Source organism: Archocentrus centrarchus, unplaced genomic scaffold, assembly GCF_007364275.1.
Source record: "Archocentrus centrarchus isolate MPI-CPG fArcCen1 unplaced genomic scaffold, fArcCen1 scaffold_110_ctg1, whole genome shotgun sequence".
In the NCBI taxonomy this organism is placed as follows: Eukaryota; Metazoa; Chordata; class Actinopteri; order Cichliformes; family Cichlidae; genus Archocentrus; species Archocentrus centrarchus.
The window spans coordinates 3128-27592 of NW_022060156.1; the positions used below are offsets into that span (position 1 = coordinate 3128).

General features: G+C 43.7%; 1 protein-coding gene across 1 annotated transcript; it reads right to left on the minus strand.

The window, feature by feature from the left end:
• Positions 1-582: 582 nt before the first annotated feature.
• LOC115775369 (uncharacterized protein K02A2.6-like) lies at positions 583-9544 on the minus strand (the record flags this gene model as incomplete). Its single annotated transcript, XM_030722902.1, is given in 8 exon segments — positions 583-594; positions 678-710; positions 4494-4550; positions 4675-5174; positions 5177-5263; positions 5266-5310; positions 5313-6386; positions 7648-9544. Coding segments are annotated over 8 exon segments (3705 nt in total), but the record flags the coding sequence as incomplete, so codon positions are not given.
• Positions 9545-24465: the final 14921 nt, after the last annotated feature.

Below are 24465 nucleotides of genomic sequence, written 5' to 3' on the forward strand. Positions count from 1 at the left end.
ATTTGAGCATCATTTTTTTCTGTCTGTGACACAAATTTCTTTCAGTTTTGAAAACAGAAGAGAACAAGACAATTAAGCTTCATAGTTAAAATGATCACCTGCAGTTAGCAGATAGTTTGGATTGTTTCTCCACATGTAACAAAACAGACTACAGACAGGAACAAAGAGGAACCAGTAAGACATGAGTCCACGGAGATTATGGAAGTGGGTGCATGTTGAATTTTAGTTTTGATGACCTGAACTGGTAAAAATCTGAACATATGGATGGAAAGCTTTAAACAGGTCCTCTCAGGTTCAGAGCTGCATTCTCTCTGTCTCCACCCACTATCTCTGTCGTCTGCATGTGCATGAGTGATAACCTGCTCCCAGGCGTGGGCATGGCCGTCCCAGTTTTCTCTGGTACCCTGATCTTTATCTACCATCACCAGCAGTCTATAACCCTGGTTCTCCTCTCAACTCCTTGCTGGATTGTTAAGCTGTCAGTGTGGTTCTGGCCTGCCTGCCTGCATAACCTTCTTGGTTCACTCTTGCTCACAGAAACACTCACCCAAGTTTGAACCTGCACATTTGGAGAGATCTTACCTGCACCTGAGCCTGTGGAAAAGACAACCTGTCTTAGTAAAAATACCTGTGGGAAGTAACCTGAACCAGCAACCTAAGAAACAGTAAACACTTACCTGCCACGGCACTTGTGGTAACTGAACTTGAACCTGCAAAGAGACATTTGAAAACCCCTGTTTAAATCTCAGCTTCAATGATGTTCAGAGAAACCGCAAATTCTTACCTGCTGTAAAGTGTCAGAGTCTTTGAACCTTTCCAACTGTTCAGTCTTTTAAGACTTTTGCACTGACTGTCACTAAAACACAGGCTGGACTGAGTGCAGGTGCTGCAGGACATTCTTCCTCTCCATTCACAGCAACGTTTTCAGGACGTCTTGTGACAGCATCCTTCCTACAGATTACATCCTGTCACGTCCACAGCTCGATGGCTGCGATCTACAGCTTTAGACCCAGCTCCTGCACTGATTTCTGAGTGACTGAATGAAATGTTCAGATCCTCTTTTATATGTTACAGGTCTGTGTTTCCACTACAGACAGAGCCATCTTAAACTCTGTTGTTGACAAGCTCTGGGAACCAAAGTCTGGTAGCAGCAAAACCTTCAGCTGTCTTCATCTTCAAATTACTGTTGAGTAGTTCTTTTTTTGTTATCCTGAGATTTTATCGCCTATCAAGAAGAAAGCAGCTGCACAAGAACTGCTTTTAACATATTTCAATATTGCATGACTGCCTAAACTTACCATAATTTGCTTTTTAAGGTTTTTTCTTTAACAATTTCATGAGCTTCTGTATAACCCAAAGCAACTAAAAGGCGGAGAGGAAAGAGACCGATTGTCAGAGTTAAGAGTAATAAGAGGCAGTCAGAGCTCTGTGGGAGCTATCATCCTTAGCTCTGCTTCATACAGAGAATATAATATTTAGATTCTGAAAGAGTTGGCTCTAACAGCAGATTATAAACTGTCTTTAAACCTCACAGGACACCGTCAGCTTTGATTATAGCTCCAACCCTTTTTTTTCTGAACTCAAGCTAAAACTAACCAGTAGCTGTTAGACTATCAGTGCTTTTAATGTTCAAATACCCACCAGACCCAGAATCCACCCTCTCTGCTAACTTGGAGCAAGTGTGTAATTGCACTGTATATCACCAGTGAAAGCCAGGCAATCGGAGGAACCTTGAAATAAGCCTCAGTTTCATTGGAATTCCAGTCAGATGGCCGCATCTTGTTTTTTATTACTCTCTTGCTGGCCAGATGCCCACTAATTAGAAAACTGATTCAGTATGAGGTCCCCATCTGACTGTAATATTCTCTAGAAGACACTACATTTCTTTAACAGCATATCTGGAATTCACTGTTATTTCTGTTAAATCAGACTTTTAGAGTAAAAGAGCAACAAACAGCAGCTAAGAAGCTCATTTTAATGACATCCTCCTGGCTGCGGATTCAGAGGACTATGTGATCCTAGGTCTCTGTTACACCCAAATTTCCCCTCTGTGGGACAATAAAGGCTGTTTCTTCTTCTTCTTCTTCTTCTTCTTCTTAGATTTAACAGCTGCCTGTGTGACACAGTAGATCAGAGTATTTTAATATCTCTTATACAGCATCACGTAGGCATTTATGGTGCTGCTCTGGAGTAGTTTAGACACACTTGGCTTAGAGAACTTTTGTGTTAGTCTAAATGATTTCAGATCTTCCTCTGCTCCACTGTCATGTGAGGAGCTACAGGGCTCAATACTTGGACCGCTGCTATTTTCTGTGTATCTGCTGCCCCTCGCTTCCATTCCTAGAAAGCACAAAATCGATTTCCATTGTTATGCAGTTGATAGTCAGGTTTAAGTGTCCCTAAAAAGGAAGGAGTCCTACTCCATACAGACTTTAACTAAGTGTCCTGAGGAAGTAAAAGTTCAGATGATTTTTGATGAAAAGAAGACAGAGGTGATTTCTTTTGGTCCTGGCATCAGTGGTGGGTCTCCTCCTGTGAGCGTGGGCCCATTAGCACTGTATGTAAAGACTACTGTCACAAACCTGCTTTGGCCGTGGTGGATCCCAAACAGGCATCTTCACTGCCAGAGACCCCCCCCCCCCCCCCCCCACACTGCTTGGCTTTGATCCCAGTTTGAGATGTTGATGTTATTTAATTATTTCACTCATGTTTAATTGTGTGTTTTTGTGTTATAATTTTAATTAAATTTGTTTTATATTTATTCTAATGTATTTTTATTGCTGTGTTCAGCACTTTGGTCAGTGGTGGCTGTTTTTAAACTGTCTCATAAATAAAGTTATCTTGGCTTGTTTTTAATCATCTTGAGTGGGTTCACGTGGTTGTGACGATATGAGTCTCAACAGCTCTGATTCCAAAAATGGAAAAATCATACCTGAATTTGTCACATCATAGGTGACTCTTCAAGAGGGATGATGTAGGGTTGGTGTGCATCAGCACAATGGCGCCCTGGCGCTGTGGTCCTGGGACAGTTTTTAGTTTTCTTATTCTTAAGGCCGTTACACACCGAATGCGTTGAGTAAAAATGACACAAAATTCTGAATCTTTGCAAACTTGTCGTGTAACGTACGGACACACTGGACGTGTTGCATTTTTGTGAATAAATGAAGTCGACATCAAACGATGATGTGATGAAGTCCTGATATTTCTAAACAACAGAAGGAAGAAAGAGATTGTGGCATCATCCAGTTCTCAGGAGGAAGCAGCAGCAGAGAGAGTTTCATGGTTTGATCCCGGAGTTGAAGCTTCATCACGGCCGCTTTCGCGCATATTTCAGGATGTCAGGGGGCAATTTGAGCTCTTGTTGGCAGAGTTGGGATCACATCTGAGGAGGCAGAGAATAATTTCAGAGAGCTGACTGCCCTGGAGCAGCATGTAGCTGCATTTCTGAAGGAAAACAGTATAATTTCCCACATCACTGTTGTGACTGTTCCCACATCACTGTATATTCAGTGTATTGGTGCACGTTTTGAGCTATGAGCTCACATGTTGCTAAATGCAGCGCTCTGATCGGTCAGATCTGTTCGTTCGCTTGCGAAAGTCAGAAAAATCGAACTTGATCCAAAAAAATAAATGCCGTAAATTTGTCCCGTGAAATGGCACCGTCGGTGTGAACGGCTGCGTTAAGAACAAGCGAGTCCAAAAAATATTTTTAACGCACAAAACCTTCGCACAGAATTTACATGTCCGGTGTGTAAAGGCCTTTCGACTCTATAGTAGGTGTTTTTCCTGTCTTGTTACTTCCTGTTTAATTTCCCTGGTGCCATGTTTTAGCTTTACTTCCCCGTGTCTCGTTATCCTGTTAGTTCGGCTGCTCCCAATCGCCCTTCTGTATATATTAAGTTGCATGACTGTCCGTGCTCCCAGCCTGTTCAGTTCTTCCTGTTAGCTATGCTTTATGTATTTTTAAGACCTTCAGTGTAACATCTTCAGGAAATAATCATTCATATTCAGCTTGATCTCACTTTAATGACCCAGCAGACCAACATGCACACATAACACTGTACGAGCGGCAGACATCTTCTTTTTGGCACGCTTGTTCTACTCAAGAACACAGTTACAACAATGCTTATAATAGTCTCAGTCTGCCCCCTACTGGGCTCAATGTTACTGCAGCATTAACACATATTGCTGACAACATCAAATAACAAATACTCGTGCAGAAAGCAAATATGTAAGAACAATTAAACATCTACGATACCACATCTCCTCCCCTTCAAGTTGACAGCTTGTACTTGTCTGAAACGTTAAACAGTGGCAGTATAATATACACCAACATAGAACAATATTATATATATTTTTTCTTTTTTTTTTTTTTTTACTACAAAGAAACATCTGTGAACTTAGAGCACATAACTTCTCCAAGAAAAAAGTCTCTATCTAACAAAGTCTTTGAGATGCACAGGTGAACGTCTCTCTCGCTGAGAACGTCGCACCTCAGGCGCAGCTGGTGCATCAGGCTGAGCCTGGATGTTTGGAGCAGGTGGCAGCTCCTGAGGATCACATGACAAGGCTTGTGAAGTTGTGTCCATTATGGTGGGTAAGCAGTTGTGGGAGCCCGAGTTTGTGTCAGGTCCCGGTTCCTCTCTCTTTCTGTTTCAGTTGTTTTTGCTGCACTTTGGTTTTTACATCAGGCATGAGCAGGTCAAAAGCTGATCTGAGTCTCCGAGACATCATCAACTCCGCTGGTGACAAGCCTGTTGTTGCATGCGGCGTAATGCGATAACTGAACAGAAATCTTGACAGTCTTGTTTGCAGTGTGTCACCTTTTACTTTCTTCATCCCCTCCTTGAAGGTCTGGACTGCCCTCTCTGCCAGGCCATTGGAAGATGGATGAAAAGGTGCTGATCTCACATGATCAATTCCATTTCGCTTCATGAATGTCGCAAATTCAGCACTTGTGAAACATGTTCCATTGTCTGATACCAACATTTTCGGCAGACCGAACACACTGAAACTCTGTTTCAGTTTCTCGATGGTAGCCTGTGATGTAGGCGATTTCACTGGGTAAATGTCCATCCATTTAGAATGAGCATCCACAATGAGGAGAAACATTTCACCTAAGAATGGCCCTGCATAATCCACATGAATCCTTGACCACGGTGATTCTGGCCATTCCAGGGGTGTAATGGTGCAGTGGGTGGTGATTTGTGGTGTTTTTGACACTCGTCACATGACTGTACCTCTCTTTCGATACTCTCATCCATCCCGGCCACCATACATATGACCTTGCCAGGCCCTTCATCTTGACATGCCTGTGTGAGTCTGGTGCAGAAGTTTCAGTATTTTGTCTCTGCCTTTGGTGGGGATAATTACTCTAGCTCCCCAGAGCACACATCCATCCCTCACACTCAGTTCCATTTTTCTTTGTTGATATGGTTTGAAGCGAGTATCGGTCTGTGCCGGCCAGCCCTTTAAGGTATACTCATGAACTTGGGACAAGATGATATCCTTAGCTGTCCAGCGTTTGAGCTGTGTGGTGTCCACAAGTGTGTCATCTAATACATCCATCATTAAGACTTGTTCTGTCATCTCTTTTTCAGGGGCCGTGTCTGGTACAGGTAATCTGCTAAGCGCATCTGCATTTGCATGGTGTTTTCCAGGTTTGTACACAATGTGGTACTCATAGGCACTCAATGTCACAGCCCATCTTTGCACTCTTGGTGAGCCCATCTGAGGTATAGGCTTCTTCATGTTGAAAAGAGAAATCAGGGGCTTATGGTCTGTATAAATAGTGAAGACTCGACCATACAAATATTTGTGGAATTTCTGGATGCCAAACATTACAGCCAAACCTTCTTTGTCAAGCTGAGAATATCTCTTTTCAGCTGGAGAGAGTGTGCGTGACATGAACCCCAGGGGTCTTTCACTGCCATCATTCATCTTGTGTGACAAAACGGCGCCCACACCGTATGGAGATGCGTCACAAGAGAGAATTAACTCTTGGTCTGCTGAGTAATGAACCAACACATCTGCTGAGTTCAACAGAGCCTTTGATTTCTGAAAAGCTTCTTCTTGCTTCTTTTGCCATGTCCAACGCATGTCCTTCCTTAAGAGTTCATGCAGGGGGGCCAGCAGTGTTGCCAGATTGGGAAGGAACTTGTTGTAATAGTTTAGCAAACCTAAGTATGCTTTGAGTTCTGTGACACTTGTAGGAGTAGGAGCGTCCATGATGGCTTTAACTTTCTTTTCTACAGGGTGCAGCCCCTGTGCATCCACTTTGTGCCCCAAGTACTCCACGTCATTTTGCATGAAGACACACTTACTTCTTTTCAATCGTAAGCCTGCCTCTTTCAACCTGACCAACACCTCATCCAGGTTCTTTAGATCAGAGGTCCCCAACCCCCGGGCCGTGGACCGGTACCGGGCCGTGGGACATTTGGTACCGGGCCGCACATAAAGAATAAATAACTTAAATTATTTCCGTTTTACTTATTATCTGCGCCTAAACTATATTTTATTTTGAAAAATGGGCGGATTCGCTCCGTTACTTCCCTCCATGACTTCCTCTTGACGTGTCAAGACGTTTCTGCTCACATGATACATCACCGCTAAAATTAAACCCAGAAGCTTCAGGCCTGTCTAACGAAATCGGTTGGTTGACCTACATAACGCTTCTTTAAATTTTTGAGTGCTCAACAAGAGTAGAAAAGCGCTATGTAAGAACTAGTCCATTTACCATTTTTATTTATCAACACCGGGGATAGCAGTGAGGTAGACCCAGCCATCAAACTGACTCTCCAGCGCTTGACACCGCGGCTCTGCAGCCACGCTCCATGTGAAATCGGCCGAACCCAGTCAAACCAGAAGCCAGCAAAAATGAGTATCAGAGAAACAAGCTCAGGGGGCTTACACTGATTCAGTGTTATGGTGAGTTGTATTTTTCATGCGCTTTATACAGTAAAAATCACCTAAGTCGAAGTCGCACAAATCGGGTTTTCGCTCTAGTTGGATGGCATCTGCAGGTCCTGATTTTTTCTAACATTAATTCCAATAAAATCATCACATAAATCCGTCGGATATTCACCTACCTCGGATGAAAAATCTGGTCCCATTGTAATAAATTTCCAGTTAAATGTGATCGCATAAACTGGATGAGTTTAGCGCTAAAACCCTCCTCAGCTCCTGTCCGCCCACTTCCATGCATCGGCTCGTTCATGCACTTACGAGTAAAATTTCAGATTATAAAATTTGCAGAAGCAAATTCATAGATGAAGCAGAAGCCATTGCACTGGGCCATTTGAATCCGACTGAGGTGATTTCTACTGTATTTGTTTTTGCGGTGTATCTTATTTTGAAGGCATGTTTTACCATGGCTCTAACAGCTGACCAGGGAGCGCTGTGGGCAGAGAGCCTGTTATTCATGTTGAGGCGGGATGTTACGAGAACGCTGCTGATAGAGTTGCATACGAATACAAAGTGGATTCACGTTTTTTATTATTATACGTAGAAAATATCACACTTGGTTATGGTCGTGTCATTTATTTTGACGTATTTATTCGCCACACCTTAAAAGCCGGTCCGTGGAAATATTTTCTAACACTAAACCGGTCCGCGGCTCAAAAAAGGTTGGGGACCACTGCTTTAGATGATCTGCCTCATTCACCCCGCTCACCAAAATGTCATCTAAATACACAGCCACTAGGGGTATCCCTTTCAAAAGGCCTTCCATGGTCCTCTGGAAAATGGCTGGAGCAGAAGCCACTCCAAAAGGCAGTCTGTTATATGTGAACAGCCCCCGGTGTGTGTTCACTGTCACATACTTTTTGGACTTGTCATCCAGGAGTATTTGCTGGTAAGCGTGGCTCATATCCAGTTTTGAGAACTGCTTTCCTCCAGAAAGTGCAGCAAACAGGTCCTCCACTCTGGGTATTGGATACTGTTCCAGAGAAGCTACTGTGTTTACAGTAAGCTTGTAGTCTCCACACAACCTTACTGTCCCTATAGGCTTCAGAATCGGCACAACAGGTGCCGCCCATTCAGCATATTTCACAGGTGAGATTATGTTTTCTTTTAGCAGTCGGTCTATTTCCTCATCTACTTTTGCTCGCATGGCAAACGGAACTGATCGTGGACGGAAAAATCGTGGGGTAGCATCCCGTTTTACATGAATGGTTGCTTTTGTGCCTTTCAGGGTGCCCAACTCCTCTTTGAACACATCCTCATGTTTGCTTAAAACTTGCTGTAGTGTGTTATTTTCTGTTGTCTTTACCTGGTGCACCTTCTTAGCTTTGTGTTTGTTTCTGATTTCTCTCCAGTCCAGGTGTATTTCCTCTAGCCAGCCTCGTCCTAGCAAGCTGGGGCCGTCCCCTTCGACCACCACAAGGGGCAGTGTTTTCCTCTGCTGCTTGTACCTGACTCTGACAGCTGTTACACCAATCACCTTCACAGGATCCCCTGTGTATGATTCCAGCTTGATTTTGGCAGGCCTCAGGCTGGGGAGTTTGCAGCATTTCCAAGTCTGTTCATTTGTAACTGTTAGGCAGCATCCAGTATCAATTTCAAAGGTTAAAACTTGATCATTAAGTTCCATATCCACAGTGTAGGGGTCTACTTTTCTCAGGTGCACTGCACTCCGGCGCCCTAATCTGTACAGTTTACTCTGATGCTCTTGGATACACTTGATACAGTTAAGTGTGAATGAGTCCTCTTCTGAGCTCTCACTTTTACTTCCATCACCTATCTCATGAACTTTGTGAGAATGGTAGTGTGAACTCTGCTTTTTGTCTGTCTTTTCAGTTTTTAGTCCATACTTCTTCTGGTTCTGTTTAGCTTTGTTCCTACATGCTCTTGTTATGTGGCCTACTTTGCCACAAACATAACATTTTTCTTGTTTGTACTTACAGTTGGCTGCTGTGTGATTGGTTCCTTTGCATCGATAACACTCTCTGCTTTCTCCTTTAAATGTACGAGCCTCCTGCGACCCTCGGGTGACGCTGAAACATTTTGCTGTCGCACCTGAGGTCCGTAGGTCCTGGGCATTTTTATTTACGGTCTCCAGTGACACAGCGATTGACAGAGCCTTGTCAAACGTGAGGTCTGTTTCTGACAGGAGACGCCTCTGAATTCTGTCGTCATTAATTCCGCAGACGATCCGGTCTCTCAGCCTCTGTTGCAACGTGTTGCCATAGTTACAATCCTGCGCTAAGCGACGCAGCTCGGCCACGTACTCCATGACAGTTTCACTGGGCTTGCGGTTGCGGGAATCAAATTTGTACCTTTGCACAATTTCACTGGGCTTTGGTTCAAAGTGGTTTTTCATCAGAGTTACAAGCTCTTGGAAAGTTTTGTCCTTTGGCTTGGCTGGGCTGAGAAGGTTACGCATCAGGCTGTAGGTCGATGCTCCAACGACACTTATTAATAATGCCTTTTGCCTGTCTGCGTTAGTAATCCCATTAGCTGCGAAAAACTGCTCCAGTATTTCACTGTACTCATCCCACGTTTGGCTTTTGGGATCGTACGGTGCCAACGTACCGATTGTAGCCATGTTTCCTCTTCGTATCCCCGCTCTCTCTCCCTCTGTCTTTTAGCCAAACCTGTCGCAGGCTCCCGTCACTCTTTTTGTTTTACTTCTCTTCTGAGTAATCCTCGTCGCCAAAAAGATGTAACATCTTCAGGAAATAATCATTCATATTCAGCTTGATCTCACTTTAATGACCCAGCAGACCAACATGCACACATAACACTGTACGAGCGGCAGACATCTTCTTTTTTAGGCACGCTTGTTCTACTCAAGAACACAGTTACAACAATGCTTATAATAGTCTCAGTCTGCCCCCTACTGGGCTCAATGTTACTGCAGCATTAACACACATTGCTGACAACATCAAATAACAAATACTCGTGCAGAAAGCAAATATGTAAGAACAATTAAACATCTACGATACCACATTCAGATTCTGCAGTTGATTCTCTTTTGGATTTTAATAGATTTCACACTCCAAATAAAAACAGTTTGTCTTTTGTTTATTAAGTTCGGCCCCAGAACTTTGGGTCCTTTTCCACCTGTGTGCAGGTTTACATTCTCCATACAAGTGAAAGCTCCCAAAAGGAGAAACAAATCCTGGGGTTGTGTCAGGAAGAGTACCTGGTGTGTTTAAATCTGTCCAATCAAACATGCAGAGCTACCTGCTATGGTGACCCCTTATGAATAAGGGAGAATCTGAAAGTAGCTTAGCAGTATGTTATTCCAGCTCAATTTGCAACAATGTTTAGAATAGCACAAGAGTCCGAGATGTAGTCTCACAGCCACAATAGTCCATTTTAAAGGTTTAAGAGGGCTGGGGAGGAGATGGAGACATAAACGAGAGCTCGGAAAGACTTTCTGCAGGGAAGCAGAATCAAAATGTTTAAAAGGCAAATAAAAAATCAGAAAAGGGGGAGACAGGGAACATGGGAATAGACAATGAGAGAGGAAGAGAACAGGAAAAAGATCAAAATGGGGTGGGGGGTGGGAGTCAGAAGATCCAGGACAAAGGGTGAATAAAAGCTCCAGAGGGGCCGACTCTTTTACCATCCATATCTGCTGTGCTGCTGCAGAGACAGAGAGAGAGAGAGAGTCCCAGACTTGGCCATCAAGCATGTATTGACAGTACTGCAGCAGCGCACACACAATACAGCAGCAATTACAACAGGCTTAGAGCTCTGAGGCTGACTGGAGGGAGAAACTAGCACCTTCTACTCGTGGTGGTGTAGATGAGGGGAGCCCCCAAAAGGTCATTTTGTTTTTATATTTATCGAATTGTTTTCAACTCTTTTACTGCAGAGATTCTTATCCAGGTATCTTTTTGCTCCCAAATCCTTCTGCAGTTGCAGAACAACCCCAAACATACAGTCACAGTCAGAGACCACCACACAGTCCTGATTTAAGGCAAAGTCCAGGGAGCTGTGGCTCCAGATGCTTTGGAACATTTTAGTTCTTGTGGATCCAAATGAAAAATGTCCTGTTGATAGCTTAAAAAAAAACTTTTTCCCTAGTGCACAATTATTCTTTACAACAGCCAGAAGGTTTCCAGGCTGCATGTTTGTCCAGAGCTTTTTACCCCATCAGGTCAAACCATCACAAGATGAGGAAGGACAGTGCAAAGTTCTTCACCAGAGACTATCACCGATGTGTCATAGATCCTACAGTTAGGCAGGCTGACCTCTTTGAAGTCAGTTTTGTCATGACTGCTCTGCTTTTCTTTCTGACTCAGCCGTGCTGCGTTTTCCAGACCTGTCTGTCCTCCACCTGTCCAACAGCCCTCCCTTTAGAGTGTTTTTGCCTGGGCCATTACCCCCCATCCACATGATCACCACAGCTGTGTCCCCACGAGTTCACCAGCATACATTTAGCCATTCGTCTTTCCTTGAAGTGAAAAAGCCTTTTCTCTGATTGTTTGTCTCAGTTTTTGACCTTTTGCTGCTACTGCTCATTTGGACTGACCTTTTATCAACCTCATACTTGCCACTAGACCAGGTAAAAACGATTTATCCTACCCTGCCTGTCTTGTAGTCCAAACTCTGTGCTCTTTTGAGATGAGAGGATCCAGCCAGGACTTTATTTCCTGTGAACTGTGTCTTCTTAGTCTCAAAGGTTAAACACATTAGTCATGTCATGTAGCAGCTGTCAGTTCATGTACAAAGATAGACGAGATGCGCTGTAATCAAGCTAGAGGGGTGTGGAAACACCAGTCCAGGAAGCCAATGAAGCTGTGAACAAACACCTGTCCTGATGTGGTGAAGAGTCTTACCCCTGCTGTTATATGTCATGCTGCTAACACACAGAAACCAGTCTGCACAGGTGTGTAGGTGCATGTCAGCAGGTTCTCCCTACAGCGCTGTGTTTGCATCTCTCCTCTCTTCACTCCCTTTCCAGTGTTCAGTCTTGGTCCAGCATTCCTCTTTCTCTTCACTGCTCAGTTTTGAATCACCTTCTCACTCATTCCCCAACCTCATTCTGTCACTCGCCCCGCCCGCCTGGACCAGCCCGACATATACATCAAAGCCACACTATAAAGATGCTGCCCAGCCAGCATGGAGGAGCTATTGGCAGAACTATAATAGAGACAATGATTTATGGTCCACATCAAGTATGCAATTGTGTGTTCACGTGTGTGGGCATGCTCCTGAGAAATGGCACTGCCTAATCTAATGGACTTTTCCTCATTTAGATCAGAGATGAAGGAGCAGGAAACAGAGATTTTGAGGAAGAGTATAGTAGAGAATAGAGGAGTGGGAGGTACGAGGTGGCATCTCTTTTATCAGCTTGCTTTGGAGGGAAAACCTTTGCACAGGAAGTGGATACTCCTCTAAGACATACAAACAGGAAACAGTAGGATTATGGTTTGTGAGGTCTCATTTAAAAACAAAAGATAGGTTGTGCTGTGATTAATTCTTCCTCTCTTCAGAAGTGAACAAGAGTAGTTTGAAAGAGAAGAAGTTGCCATCATTTTGGACAATCAGTGATTCTACACGTGTCTGTAGAGGCCATATTCTTTAAGCTATGACTATTCAGATTTTTAGTGACACAGTGAACCAAAAGAAGAGCAGATGGAAAAATAAATAAATGTATAAATAAATGAACAATGGTCCAGGCTCAGGTCTAACTCATGCCACCATGACTTCTTCACTGGTTCAGATTGTGATCAAATCAGGGATCTAAACACAAACAGAAGCAACCCTGTGACACAAGATTGACAATGAACTCTGGGAGTCACTGCGAGGGATAAAGAAGCATTTTTACTTAAACGTAGTTCCATTGTTTCCACGAGGTTATAGAGAACCATGTACTGATGGTTCTCTTCTTTGAAGGCTGCACGACAACATTTGTTTTAGGTGGAAGTTCAGCAATGCTGTTTGATTCAAAATGATCAGGATTTTATAAAACAGCAACATGAAAATAAAACTGTCTTCAACAGACCTTTAATTTAAATAATTCAATTAGTCAAAAAATAGAAGCAATATGAAAAGACAAGATGATGCAGTGCGAGAGAAAAAAAACATGGAGTCCCTGGTCAGTCCATCTTCTACTTGTTCCATAGCTCGTTATAATATGTGGCTCATATGTTCCACTAGATTTTGTTTATTGTCTGTACTATGCAGCACGCTTTGCTGCAAACCTAATTTCAAGGACAATAAAGTCTCAAACTAGATTTGGTGCAGGAGGCAGCGGGAGAGGTGAGGTGCAGGAGGTGAACCGTTGAATAATGGAAGAACTCAGGAGGCAGGCGACGGATGAAGTGATGGACAGACAGAGATAAAGGTTAGACAAAGAGGAGGAAAGGAGGATGTTCTGTTTCATGAAATGCCACCAAATGAGCAAAATATACTGAAATACAAAAAGCTGGGTGTATGAAAATGGAAAAATGATTCTGCCGCAGGAAAACTATCAGGAGGAGGAGAGAAATTAGACTTAGAAACATGGCACTAAAACAGCAGTACGACCCATCCAGAGGCCTCAGTGTAAATATGCTTAGACCTTAGTTTATTGGTTTGGGTCAGTGGCCACTGATCAAAGACTAAGTGCTGAAATAAAACCCAGAAAAGCAGACGGTAGTAGCACCATCAACCCTGCACCTACAGACATCCTGATCACCACAGGATCTACTTTAATGGCTTTGTTACACGATAGACATGAAGCACCAACATGTAGTTTCTTTACATGATAGCATCACACAGCAGGGCTCAGTACTCCGCTGGACTTCTTATTCTGTTTCTCTTTCAACATTTAAGTTAAAACATCTTCACCTGGTTCTCTTGTTAAAAAGCTGTTGTGATATTAACATACCAAACACAACAGCAGCCTGTAGTTTAGCCTGTCGGCCATCTGGCTGAATTTAAAAGACCCAATTCAAAGCTAAAATTCATACAAGAACTCAATGTAGCCAATAATAAATGCTTAGAAAGTAACAACTAATGTATTTATAAATGTAAACAACTTTTTAGCTGCTGGAGGACTTTGTGTGCCCTCTGTGGTCACACTACTAGGTAATGGGGTTTTGAGATAAATGCTAATATAGCAAGCTATAACTGTGTAACCCTTCAAGAATGCAGTAGTCCAGAATGCAAGTATCTATTGGTCTGATTTGTTGGAATAGCCAAATTATACAGAATTAGGGTCACTTCTCTTAGATCCATAGGAGACAGTGACGGAAACTGTATAAATTTCCAAGGAAACCCTCAAACCACAACAAAACACACTCAGTGTTCTTAGTTAAAAATGCAGTGTACAGTATATATATATATATATATATATATATATATATATATATATAAACAACAAACAAGATTAACCTTAATAATAATAATAACAATAATACTACATACATGATGTGCCTGTGTGTTGAACCTTAACAGGCCGGAGTATTTACATTATAATGTTAGATTCAACTCATTGTCGTTGTGTGCACAAGGCACACAATGAAATGATCATTCCAGATTACTCATCTAGAGAGGAGCATCTGCGGTCAGCCAGAGACCTGGCGCTACCGTTAGGCAATGTGGTTTAAGTGTCTTGCCCAAGGACACAACACAGCGCAGGGACAGGGGCTCGAACATGCAACCTTCTGGCTGCGAGGCGAGCGCCTACCCACTGCGCCACTCCCACTATTGTAGTTTTGTTGGGAGCAGTGATGGTTATACAGTCTTACAGCTGCTGGGAGGAAGGATCTACGATAACGCTCCTTTGTGCATTTAGGATGCAGCAGTCTGTCACTGAAGGAGCTCTCCAGCTCAGCAACAGCTTCATGCATGGGGTGGGAGACCTTGTCCATCAGTGATGTTATTTTGGTCAGAGTCCTTCTGTCTCCCACCACCTGCACTGAGCCGAGAGGACATCCTAGGACAGAGCTGGCTTTCCTGATGAGCTTGTCTATCAGCTTGTCCTCTCAGCTGTAGATAAGCTGCTGTTCCAACATACTGCTGCAAGAGTCCACTATCTCAATGTCCACTCCCTGGATGTTCACTGGTGTCAGTGTGGTGGGTCTGCGCCTGCGGAAATCCACCACCAGCTCCTTGGTTTTAGCAGCGTTGATCAGGAGGTGGTTCCGCTGGCACCAGTCCACAAAGTCCTGAGTCCACTGTTTGTACTCTGAGTCATCCTCACCTGTGATGAGGCCAACTATGGCAGAGTCGTGAGAGAACTTCTGCAGATGGCAGCGTGGGGAGTTGATGGAGAAGTCTGCAGTGTAGAGGGTGAAGAGGAACGGTGCCAGCACAGTTCCCTGTGGAGCCCCCGTACTGCAGACCAGCCTGTCAGAGACACAGCCCTGTGCCCTCACGTACTGTGGGCGGTCAGTGAGGTAGTCCAGTATCCAAGAACATGATCCTCACAGTGCTACTAGGCTTCTCCAGGTGGGTCAGAGCTCGGTGCAGGAGGTAGATGATGGCATCATCCACCCCGATGCCAGGCCAGTAGGCGAACTGCAGCGGGTCCAACGAAGACGACACCATGAGGCGTAGATCGTTGAAGACCAGCCTCTCTAGGGTCTTCATTAGATGTGACATCAGGGCTACCGGCCTGTACCTGCTAAGATCCTTTGGATGCTTGTTCTTTGGTACCGGTACCACACAGGAGGTCTTCCACAGTTGTGGTACTTTCCCCAGCTTCAGGCTCAGGTTGAACATGTATCCTATGATGCCACACAGTTGATCTGCGCAGCACCTCAGGAGCCTGGAGCTGATGCCGTCTGGACCTGCAGCCTTTCGCACCTTGATTTTACGTAGCTCCTTCCTCACATGATGAGTTGAGAGAACAAGATGGAGGTGTTACAACCATGTGGCTGCACTAGCTTACATTCGACAGGGCTAACACAGCTCACAACTCATTAGCAGCTCGTAGATTCCACATTTCACACAAAGCATATCAAAACTGTTTTTTGTCTTTTTCCTAGTAACGATCTCCAATCTGCGCCATGTTTACACAGGAAAAAACACAAATGCACATTTCAAATAAATGTACTGACTTACCAGGAAATTCTTCATAACTTAATCCACCCTTAGTGGCATTTACAGATCATTGGACCAACTATATGGTTTCTGTGCTTACAAAAGGATGACTAGATTTCTCAAATTGCTGTTTCACAGCTGTTCTGCTCTCCCAACTGTGGGAAAAAATGTTTTCTCCCTCTGTAGACAAGAGGTACCGTGTGCAATGAAATGGTGCATTCATGGAAAAACAAAACTTACTGAGAAATGATACATTCTCTGGAAAGGCCTATACAATGGCAAAAAAAACCACCCTGGGTTACAACTAGGGATGTGCACGATTACTCGACTAGACGACTAGTCGTCGCTATTGTTACTAGTCGGTACCAGATGTACTAGTCGGATAGCCTAATTATTAAGGTTTTAATTAACCCAGTGCTGGTAAATGTTTGTCCTAAATGTTATGCAGCCATCTGCCACCAGATGGGGCTGCAGCCCTTACATCGTTATAGAAAAATGCCATAACGTAAGTGCACCTCCAAAGAAACACCCTTCTTTCCCTGCATTTTCGGTTTATAAAAAGAAGCAAAAAAAAACTAGCGGGACAAATGTGTTTGTGCCTTTAAAAAACTGACCACAGCAAAGAGTAGGACCCAGGAGGGAAAAAAGTGCCAGCATTTTATGTTTCTGTCGGCCGACACCGCATATATACCACCGGGACACGACCGAAAGGTATACACGCCGGACACTTATAAATTAGTCACCAGGAACATCCCTAGTTACAACTGCATCCTATATATAAAAAAATCCCAGCTCACCCCTACGGGCAGTCATTTTGCCCTCCCAGCTCAGGTCCTCTGCCAGCGGTCTGGGAACTTGAGGGTCCTGCACAGTATCTTAACTGTTCCCAGTATTGCACTCTTCTGGACAGAGATCTGGGATGTTGTTCCAGGAATCTGCTGGAGCCACTCTCCCAGTTTGGGGGTCACTGCCCTGAGTGCACTGTTACCTTCACCTTCTACATCCTTTCCAGCTCCTCTCTGAGCCCTTGGTATTTATCGAGCTTCTCATGTTCCTTTTTCTTGATGTTCCTGTCACTTGGTATTGCAACATCTATCACTACGACCTTCTTCCTTTGTTTGTCCACCACTACGATGTCCGGTTGGTTAGCCACCACAAGTTTGTCTGTCTGTATCTGGAAGTCCCACAGGATCTTAGCTCTGTTGTTCTCAACCACCCTTGGGGGCGTGTCCCATTTTGACCTTGGGACTTCCAGGTCATACTGGGCACAGATGTAACTGTATACTATGCCGGCCACTGGGTTATGGCGTTCCATGTATGCCCTGCCTGCTAGCATCTTGCACCCTGCTGTTATGTGCTGGATTGTCTCAGGGCCATCTCTGCACAGCCTGCACCTGGGGTCTTGTCTGGTGTGGTAGACCCCAGCCTCTATCGATCTTGTGCTCAGAGCTTGTTCCTGTGCTGATATGATTAGTGCCTCTGTGCTGCCTGTCAGTCCAGCTTTGTCCAGCCATTGGTAGGATTTTTCTATATCAGCCACTATTTCCTCCTTTGACTAGCTTATTATCCCAGCAGGGTATCTGACAACTATCAGGGTGTAGGTGTTGATTGCTCAGATCTTGTTCTTCCCATTCAGCTGACTCTTCAGGACTTGCCTTACTCTCTGCAGGTACTTGGAGGTTCCAGTTTTCCTAGTGGCCGCTTCATGGTTCCCATTTGCCTGTGAGATTCCAAGGTACTCGTAGCTGTTGCCTTCTGGTAGTGCAATCCCCTCAGTTCTGACTACTTTTCCTACTTTCATATATATATATATATATATATATATATATATATATATATATATATATATATATATATATATATATATATATATATATATATATATATATATATATATATATATATATATGGTAGTGTATATATGCAGTTCATTAGGATGCCAGGGTGATTAAATGTGTTAGTATCTATACGTTTAATTTATATGTCATCAAAAACATTTAATACATTTTTTAATTAATAAATTTTTTAGATTACATTTTTTTCCATCTCACTACTGTGTCTAAAGAGGGATAGAGAAATGTATATACACCTCTAAAAACATTAAAGGAGGTAAAGGTAAAGATCGTGCAATAATAGAATAAATGATCTTAAAGGAAATGATGCTGCTGATGTTTTTTTTTCTTTTTTCATTGTTTCTTAATATACTGCTCAAAAAATTACAGGAACACTGAAATCACATCAGATCTCAGTGGAAAACCTCCTGCTGGATATCTGCACTGATATGGACTGGGTGATGTGTGAGGAATCAAAGGATGCTAGCAGGCTGGAACAAAAAACAACAACAACAACAGTCCTCAGTAGTTTGAGGTGCAGCCTGGAGGTGTCGGATGGACTGAACCGTAATGTCCCAGAGGTGTGGGGGCCAGTCAGTGGTATCAGTTCCTTCATCCTCCAGGAACTGCCTGCATACTCTCACAACATGAGGCACCAGGACCCACTGCACCAGTGTAGGGTCTGACAGTGGGACCTTCTGCGGCCCTGTCCAGCTCTCCTAGAGTACCCGCCTGTCTCCTGGAGTCTCCTCCATGCTCTGAGACTGTGCTGGGAGACACAGCAAAGCTTCTGGCAATGGCACGTATTGATGAGCCATCCAGGAGGAGTTGGACTACCTGTGCAGCCTCTGTAGGGTCCAGGTATGACCTCATGCTACCAGCAGTGACACTGACCCTAACCAGATGCAGAACTAGTGAAAACCAGAAAAGATGAGGACGGAAAACTGTGAGTGTCCTCCACCTGTGAAACTAATCCTGTTTGGGGGGGTCTCATTGTTGCCCCTCTAGTGCACCTGCTGTTAATTTCATGAACACCAAAGCAGCTGAAACTGATGAACACCCCCTCTGATACTTACTGACCTCATCAATATCACAAAGGTTTACCTGACTTGATTAATGATTGACTTTGCTTGACTCTGATTAAAGTGTTCCTTTAATTTTTTATTATTTTTTTTAGCAGTGTATGTGTGCACATGCAAGTATGCATCAAGAGCTTTTAAGCAATATTTTGGAAAAAAATAAACAAAAACACCTTCGTCAGTAATAAAGCCAAAAGCTGTAGTTTCTTAGCCAAAATTATTGCCACATATTTTGGCTAAGAAATTACAATAATTTTATGGTATAGACTCTGGCCTCATATGTTGACAGATAGACTTTTTAACTGTACATTCTCAGAGGGTCAACCAGGTTCTTTCCAGTGTCCTCTTTTTTTCTACTGGGTCTCCTCAGGTGTTCTTTCACCCCTTTATTTATTTTATCTACCAATGATTGTTGCATCCACAGCACAACATTTTAAAATTTGCTGATGACTCTGTAATTCTGTCCCTCCTCAGCAGTGACGACCAGATCACGGGCCAGTGGTCAGCGATGTCACTGACGGCTGTGAGTCCTCCTCTTTAAAGATCAATGTTTCCAAAACAAAGGAGATGGTGGTTTATTTCTAGAAAAGACAGTGTGACCACCTTGCCTGTGTTTCTTTCTGGAGAAAATGTTGAGGTGGTGAATCAGTATAAACACCTGGGAATGATCCTTGACAACAGGCTGACCTTTTTTTTTTTTAAAGCCTGTCATGTCTGGCAGATTTTGCAACCAGAATTTCAATCTGAATACACTGTCATGCCAGACATATTTGCTCTTCCAAGATGAGCTCTATAGACGCTCCACTTGTTAATGTTTGTCCTTTCATTTTATTTATTTATTTGTTATTTTTCCCATATATATAGTTATGTCCTTGTAATGTCAGCATTGACATGCTGAGAGAGAAGAGAAAAAAAAAGCAGAAAGGGGAGAAAACAGGAAAAGGGAATAGCAAATGAACCACAATGGTTCATCAACTGCTGCACTTGGAAAAAAATAAAAATAAAACAACATACAAAAAGACAAACAATACCTGGAAAATTTAAATTTATGAGGAAAAAACAAAGCATGGCTACACAAACCAATAACCCTGCTATGCTGTGCCTGCATGAGTACGTGTGAGTGTCTGTGTCCATGTCATGAAATGTACTCAGTAACGAGGTGGAAAGCCGCAGCTCTGCCCACCAGAAGCCAGAGACGGATAGAGAAAGATCCAGGACACCCAGGCTGTCCACAAGCCATTAAGAGCACTGAAGACCCATGGCTACACACTGCAATGACAACTGCGTGCCCATCCCAAGAGACGGGAGAGGGAGGTCCCAGATGAAGCCCCTCCAGCTGAGGGGCAAGGACCCCAGAGCAACGGGAAGCACAGGCTGGGGGCAGGACCCCAGGCGCACAAGAGCAGCCCACTCGGGAAGAAAAAGGACGACCCGGAAGAAGAGAGCCAGCATCCATTGGCTCAGTAGGCACCCCTATATCCCACACCTCAGCACGGGACAGGGAGAGCCACCGCCCCCACCGCAGAGGGTAGCCTTCTCATCACCAGACACCCATCCATTTGACAATAGATACAAACAAGAGACAAGGCAAACTGGCCTGAGCTGGAAACACAGTGCTCCATCCACTCCAAATACCCCACGACAGCCACCCCAATCAACCCCATATATTTGCCTCACAGACTGACTTTTGAAGCCCATGTAGACTCACTTTGTAAAAAGGCTCATCAGAGGATGGATTTTTATCAGAAGCTCCATGGATTTAATGTGAACCATACTTTTATGAGAATGTTTTATTCTTGTTTTATTGAGTCTGTTCTTACTTTTAATTTCATCTGACTTTGGACTTTTAAACATTAAAAACAGGAATAAGCTGCTGGGACGCGTAAAGGTGTGCAGAACAATTGCTGGCACAGCCCTGAGCAACCTCACGGACGTACATAACGTGAGGTCAGTGAAAAAGGTCAGACTGATCCTGGCAGATTCAGACCACCCACTGCACCAGGAGTTTAGGCTGCTTCCTTCTGGATGCAGATATCAACTACCAAGATGTACGAATAGACTGAGCGGCTCTTTTGTTCCACCAGCGATCAGGTTTTTAAATGATCTTTGTGATTTCATGTATGTTGTCATTGTATAACTGTATTTATGTTTCTTTATGATCAAGCTTATAGTTAGGGCTGGATCAGGTGACCCTGAACCCTCCCTTAGTTATGCTGCTATAGGCCTAGTCTGCTGGGAGGTTCCCATGATGCCCTGAGTGTTTCTTTTTATTCACCTATTTCACTCTGTTTATACTCCACTCTGCATTTAATCATTAGTTATTATTAATCTCTGTCTCTCTCCCCCCTCACAGCAGATGAACCCCCCTCCCTGAGCCTGGTTCTGATGGAGGTTTCTTCCTGTTAAAGGGAGTTTTTCCTTCCCACTGTCACCAAGTGCTGCTCATAGGGGGTCGTTTAGACTGCTGGGTTTTCTCTGTATTATTGTAGGGTCTTTATCTACAATATAAAGCGCCTAGAGGTGACTGTTTGTTGTTATTTGGTGCTATATAAATAAAATTGAACTGAACTGAATTGAATGTTTCTTTCTGTACTGCTGGCCGTCCCCTTAGGGGACAATAAAGATGTTTGAATTGAATTGATAAAGTAATAACAGCTACTGCTCTCCAACTGAGCCCTCTGTGACTACAACTGGTTATGTGATCCTCATTTCTACATGGACTATACCATGAATATAGCAATCAGAGTGGAAAAACAAGACTAGCTATGTTCCCTCGTTCACAGATGTCTAGTTTTGTCTCTCTGTCACACTAATGTCGACTGTAGATGTAAAGTCAAACAAATCGCACAAATGTGATTTCTAAATATTTTTTCAGTGACTGTGACAACCAGCATGTGTCATGTGTTGCAAGCAGGCTCTAAACTTACCAGTTTTTGAATAATCTGACAATAAAGCAAACGAGCATAAGGGACCATTCAACAACCTGAAGAAGCAGCCTCTGTGTTTGGAGGTACAGCAGAAACTCACAGTACGTGTGCTACTATAGTCAGTAGATGCACATTAAAAAAAACATTAAACCATAAGAGTCAAACTGAAACCCAGAATTTTTGCATATTACTATTTAGTTCATCTTTCCTCTCTGAATGCTGTACATTTGATGGTGCTGCTTACCAATCTGCTTGGTGAACATGAACGTAGCTTCTTGCAGTAATAAAGACATGCTGAATGTGAACCCTGAAACAACCTGAGAACTGAACAAAATGTCTGTGACAGCTTACTCTCTGAAACAGGTTCTCATTAAGATACAAGGTGGAAAACAACATAATTATATGCACAGGCACGCACACACGCACACACACACACACAAATGTATCTGTATGTCCACACACAGTTTAGACATACCAGTAAGTCATATACGCACACACATACAAAAATACACAAAGGTAGCATCACATAATTACTAAATGGAAGTGTGCACTCAGTGCAGTCCCACACAAGAACGTACCAAACCATGGATGTACATAAAAGCTCCCAACTTTTCATACACTCACTGAAACACTCATATGCATTCTGAGAAATGATGCCAGGAAACACACCCACACACACACACACACACACACACACACACACACACACAGGGGCAGAAAGCCATGACACACAGGTGCTGATGCAGCTTAATGACCAGAATAATTTAAGATACAGCTTCATACTTACACTCAAATCACACACACACACACACACACACTTTTCTCACACTCCACCACCCCCAGTGTTTAGCCTCCATTCTGCCTCGGCTCACATAAATTTTTAAAGGAACGCTTTTATTACACTTTGGTTTTATTTCTGAGTAATACCCCCGTCCATCTCTGAGCAGCTATTCCAGCAGGGAAGTTTATGAGCATGCATATTTGCTGAATAGCAATTACAATCCAGCACGGTTGTTGGTTTGCATGTGAAGGTGCAGCTACGATGCAGAGATATGACAGCAAGGACTATGTCCTGCAGTCAAATGTTGCGTTAATATTCACACCACATTGTGTACTGGTGATGTGTTTCCTCTCATCACTGAGCAGAAGCATGGCTGCAAGAGAACTTTGAGAGTGTACAGAATGATGAGGACACTTGAAAAGCAATACAGCGGGGGCTGGGGGGCCCATGGTGGTGGGTGCTGGCCCCGTCCGGGTGGCCAGCCTCCTCTGAGGGCCCAGGGTGTGGGGTCTGGGGCCCTGGTGCCCGTGGTTGCCCGTGGTTGCCCGTGGTTGCCCGTTTCCCGGTTGGGCCCCTCCCTGCGCTGGAGGGGTCTGTGCCCCCTTGGGCATGCCGCCGTGTGGGGTGGGTTGGCCCACATCTGCTCCTCAATTTTATTTACATTTTAGACATTGAGGGCCTTGTGGGGGGGGGGGGGGGGGGGGGGGGGGGGGGGCAGTGTGGATGGGCGCTGTTATTCAGTGCTCATATTACATCTGTCCCTCCAATTTTAATCCAAAGGTTTCTGGAAGAGCACACGTAGGCTGCCATGACAGACGGCTACTTCCGCTGTACAGTTTTATACTTCCGGTTACCCAAAGTCAGAGCCAGAGTTAATGAAATTCGGTTACTTTGTGCTGTAACAGGCGGCTTTATTAGTTGGAACATGAGCTCGGGTTCAACTTGTGCTGTTGTCGGTTGTCACTACATCAGTCTGTACATTTTTTCAAATTATATTACCGACATAACCTGACGTTCACCTCTGGAGAAATGTGACTACTCGTCGGGTCCACGCAGCCGCAACGCTGTGATTAACCTGTTCAGTCCTTGTTTGTTTCCGGCTACTTTATCAGTCAGAGAATAACAATCAGGAATAATTATCAAAGCATCAATATAAGGACTCACAAATGTCAGCAAATTCCTGGAGGGAGACTCGGAATGGACGTGAGGGAATGAAGAAAGTGAAAAAAACAGGGACAAATGTGTTTGCAGCCAAAAAACTGAGCACAAAGAGCGAGGACCAAAAGAAGTCCCAGTCGGCACCGCATATAAAACACCGGTAGGCGACCACAAGGTAATTAACACACGCAATCCAGCTACACAAGCATGAATGTGGACATGAGGTTGGACACTTCATTGTGTACAGAGGCCGCAAAGACCCTGCAAGTCTAATTAGAGCATTTAACCAAGCTAGCTCCAAGACAGAAGCAGCTTCGGGTGGTGAGAACATCAGGATGCAGCTAGATTTGTCCTTTGACTCCTTCAAAGAGTTTGTTTTTGTCAAACACCACATGTAGGTGTTGTTAATCTGCTGCACTGACACTGGAGTTTATTAGGAGTTTATTGTAGAATTTATTGAGTTTGGGAGTTCATGTTTTTCTTTGTTTCTCCCTGCTGATGTTCATGTGTGTCCTTAATATTACATACATTTAGCATGCAATGCTGCTGTCTGTGAACAGTTGGTTGTTGAATATATTTATTTAAAGGGTATCTTTTGTTGAGTTTTTATTGCACAATAGTTACTCTTGTACCTTGAATCTTGCACCTGACAAAGCATGAAAAACTAAAACTAATACTGAAACTAACAAAACTAAACTAAAACT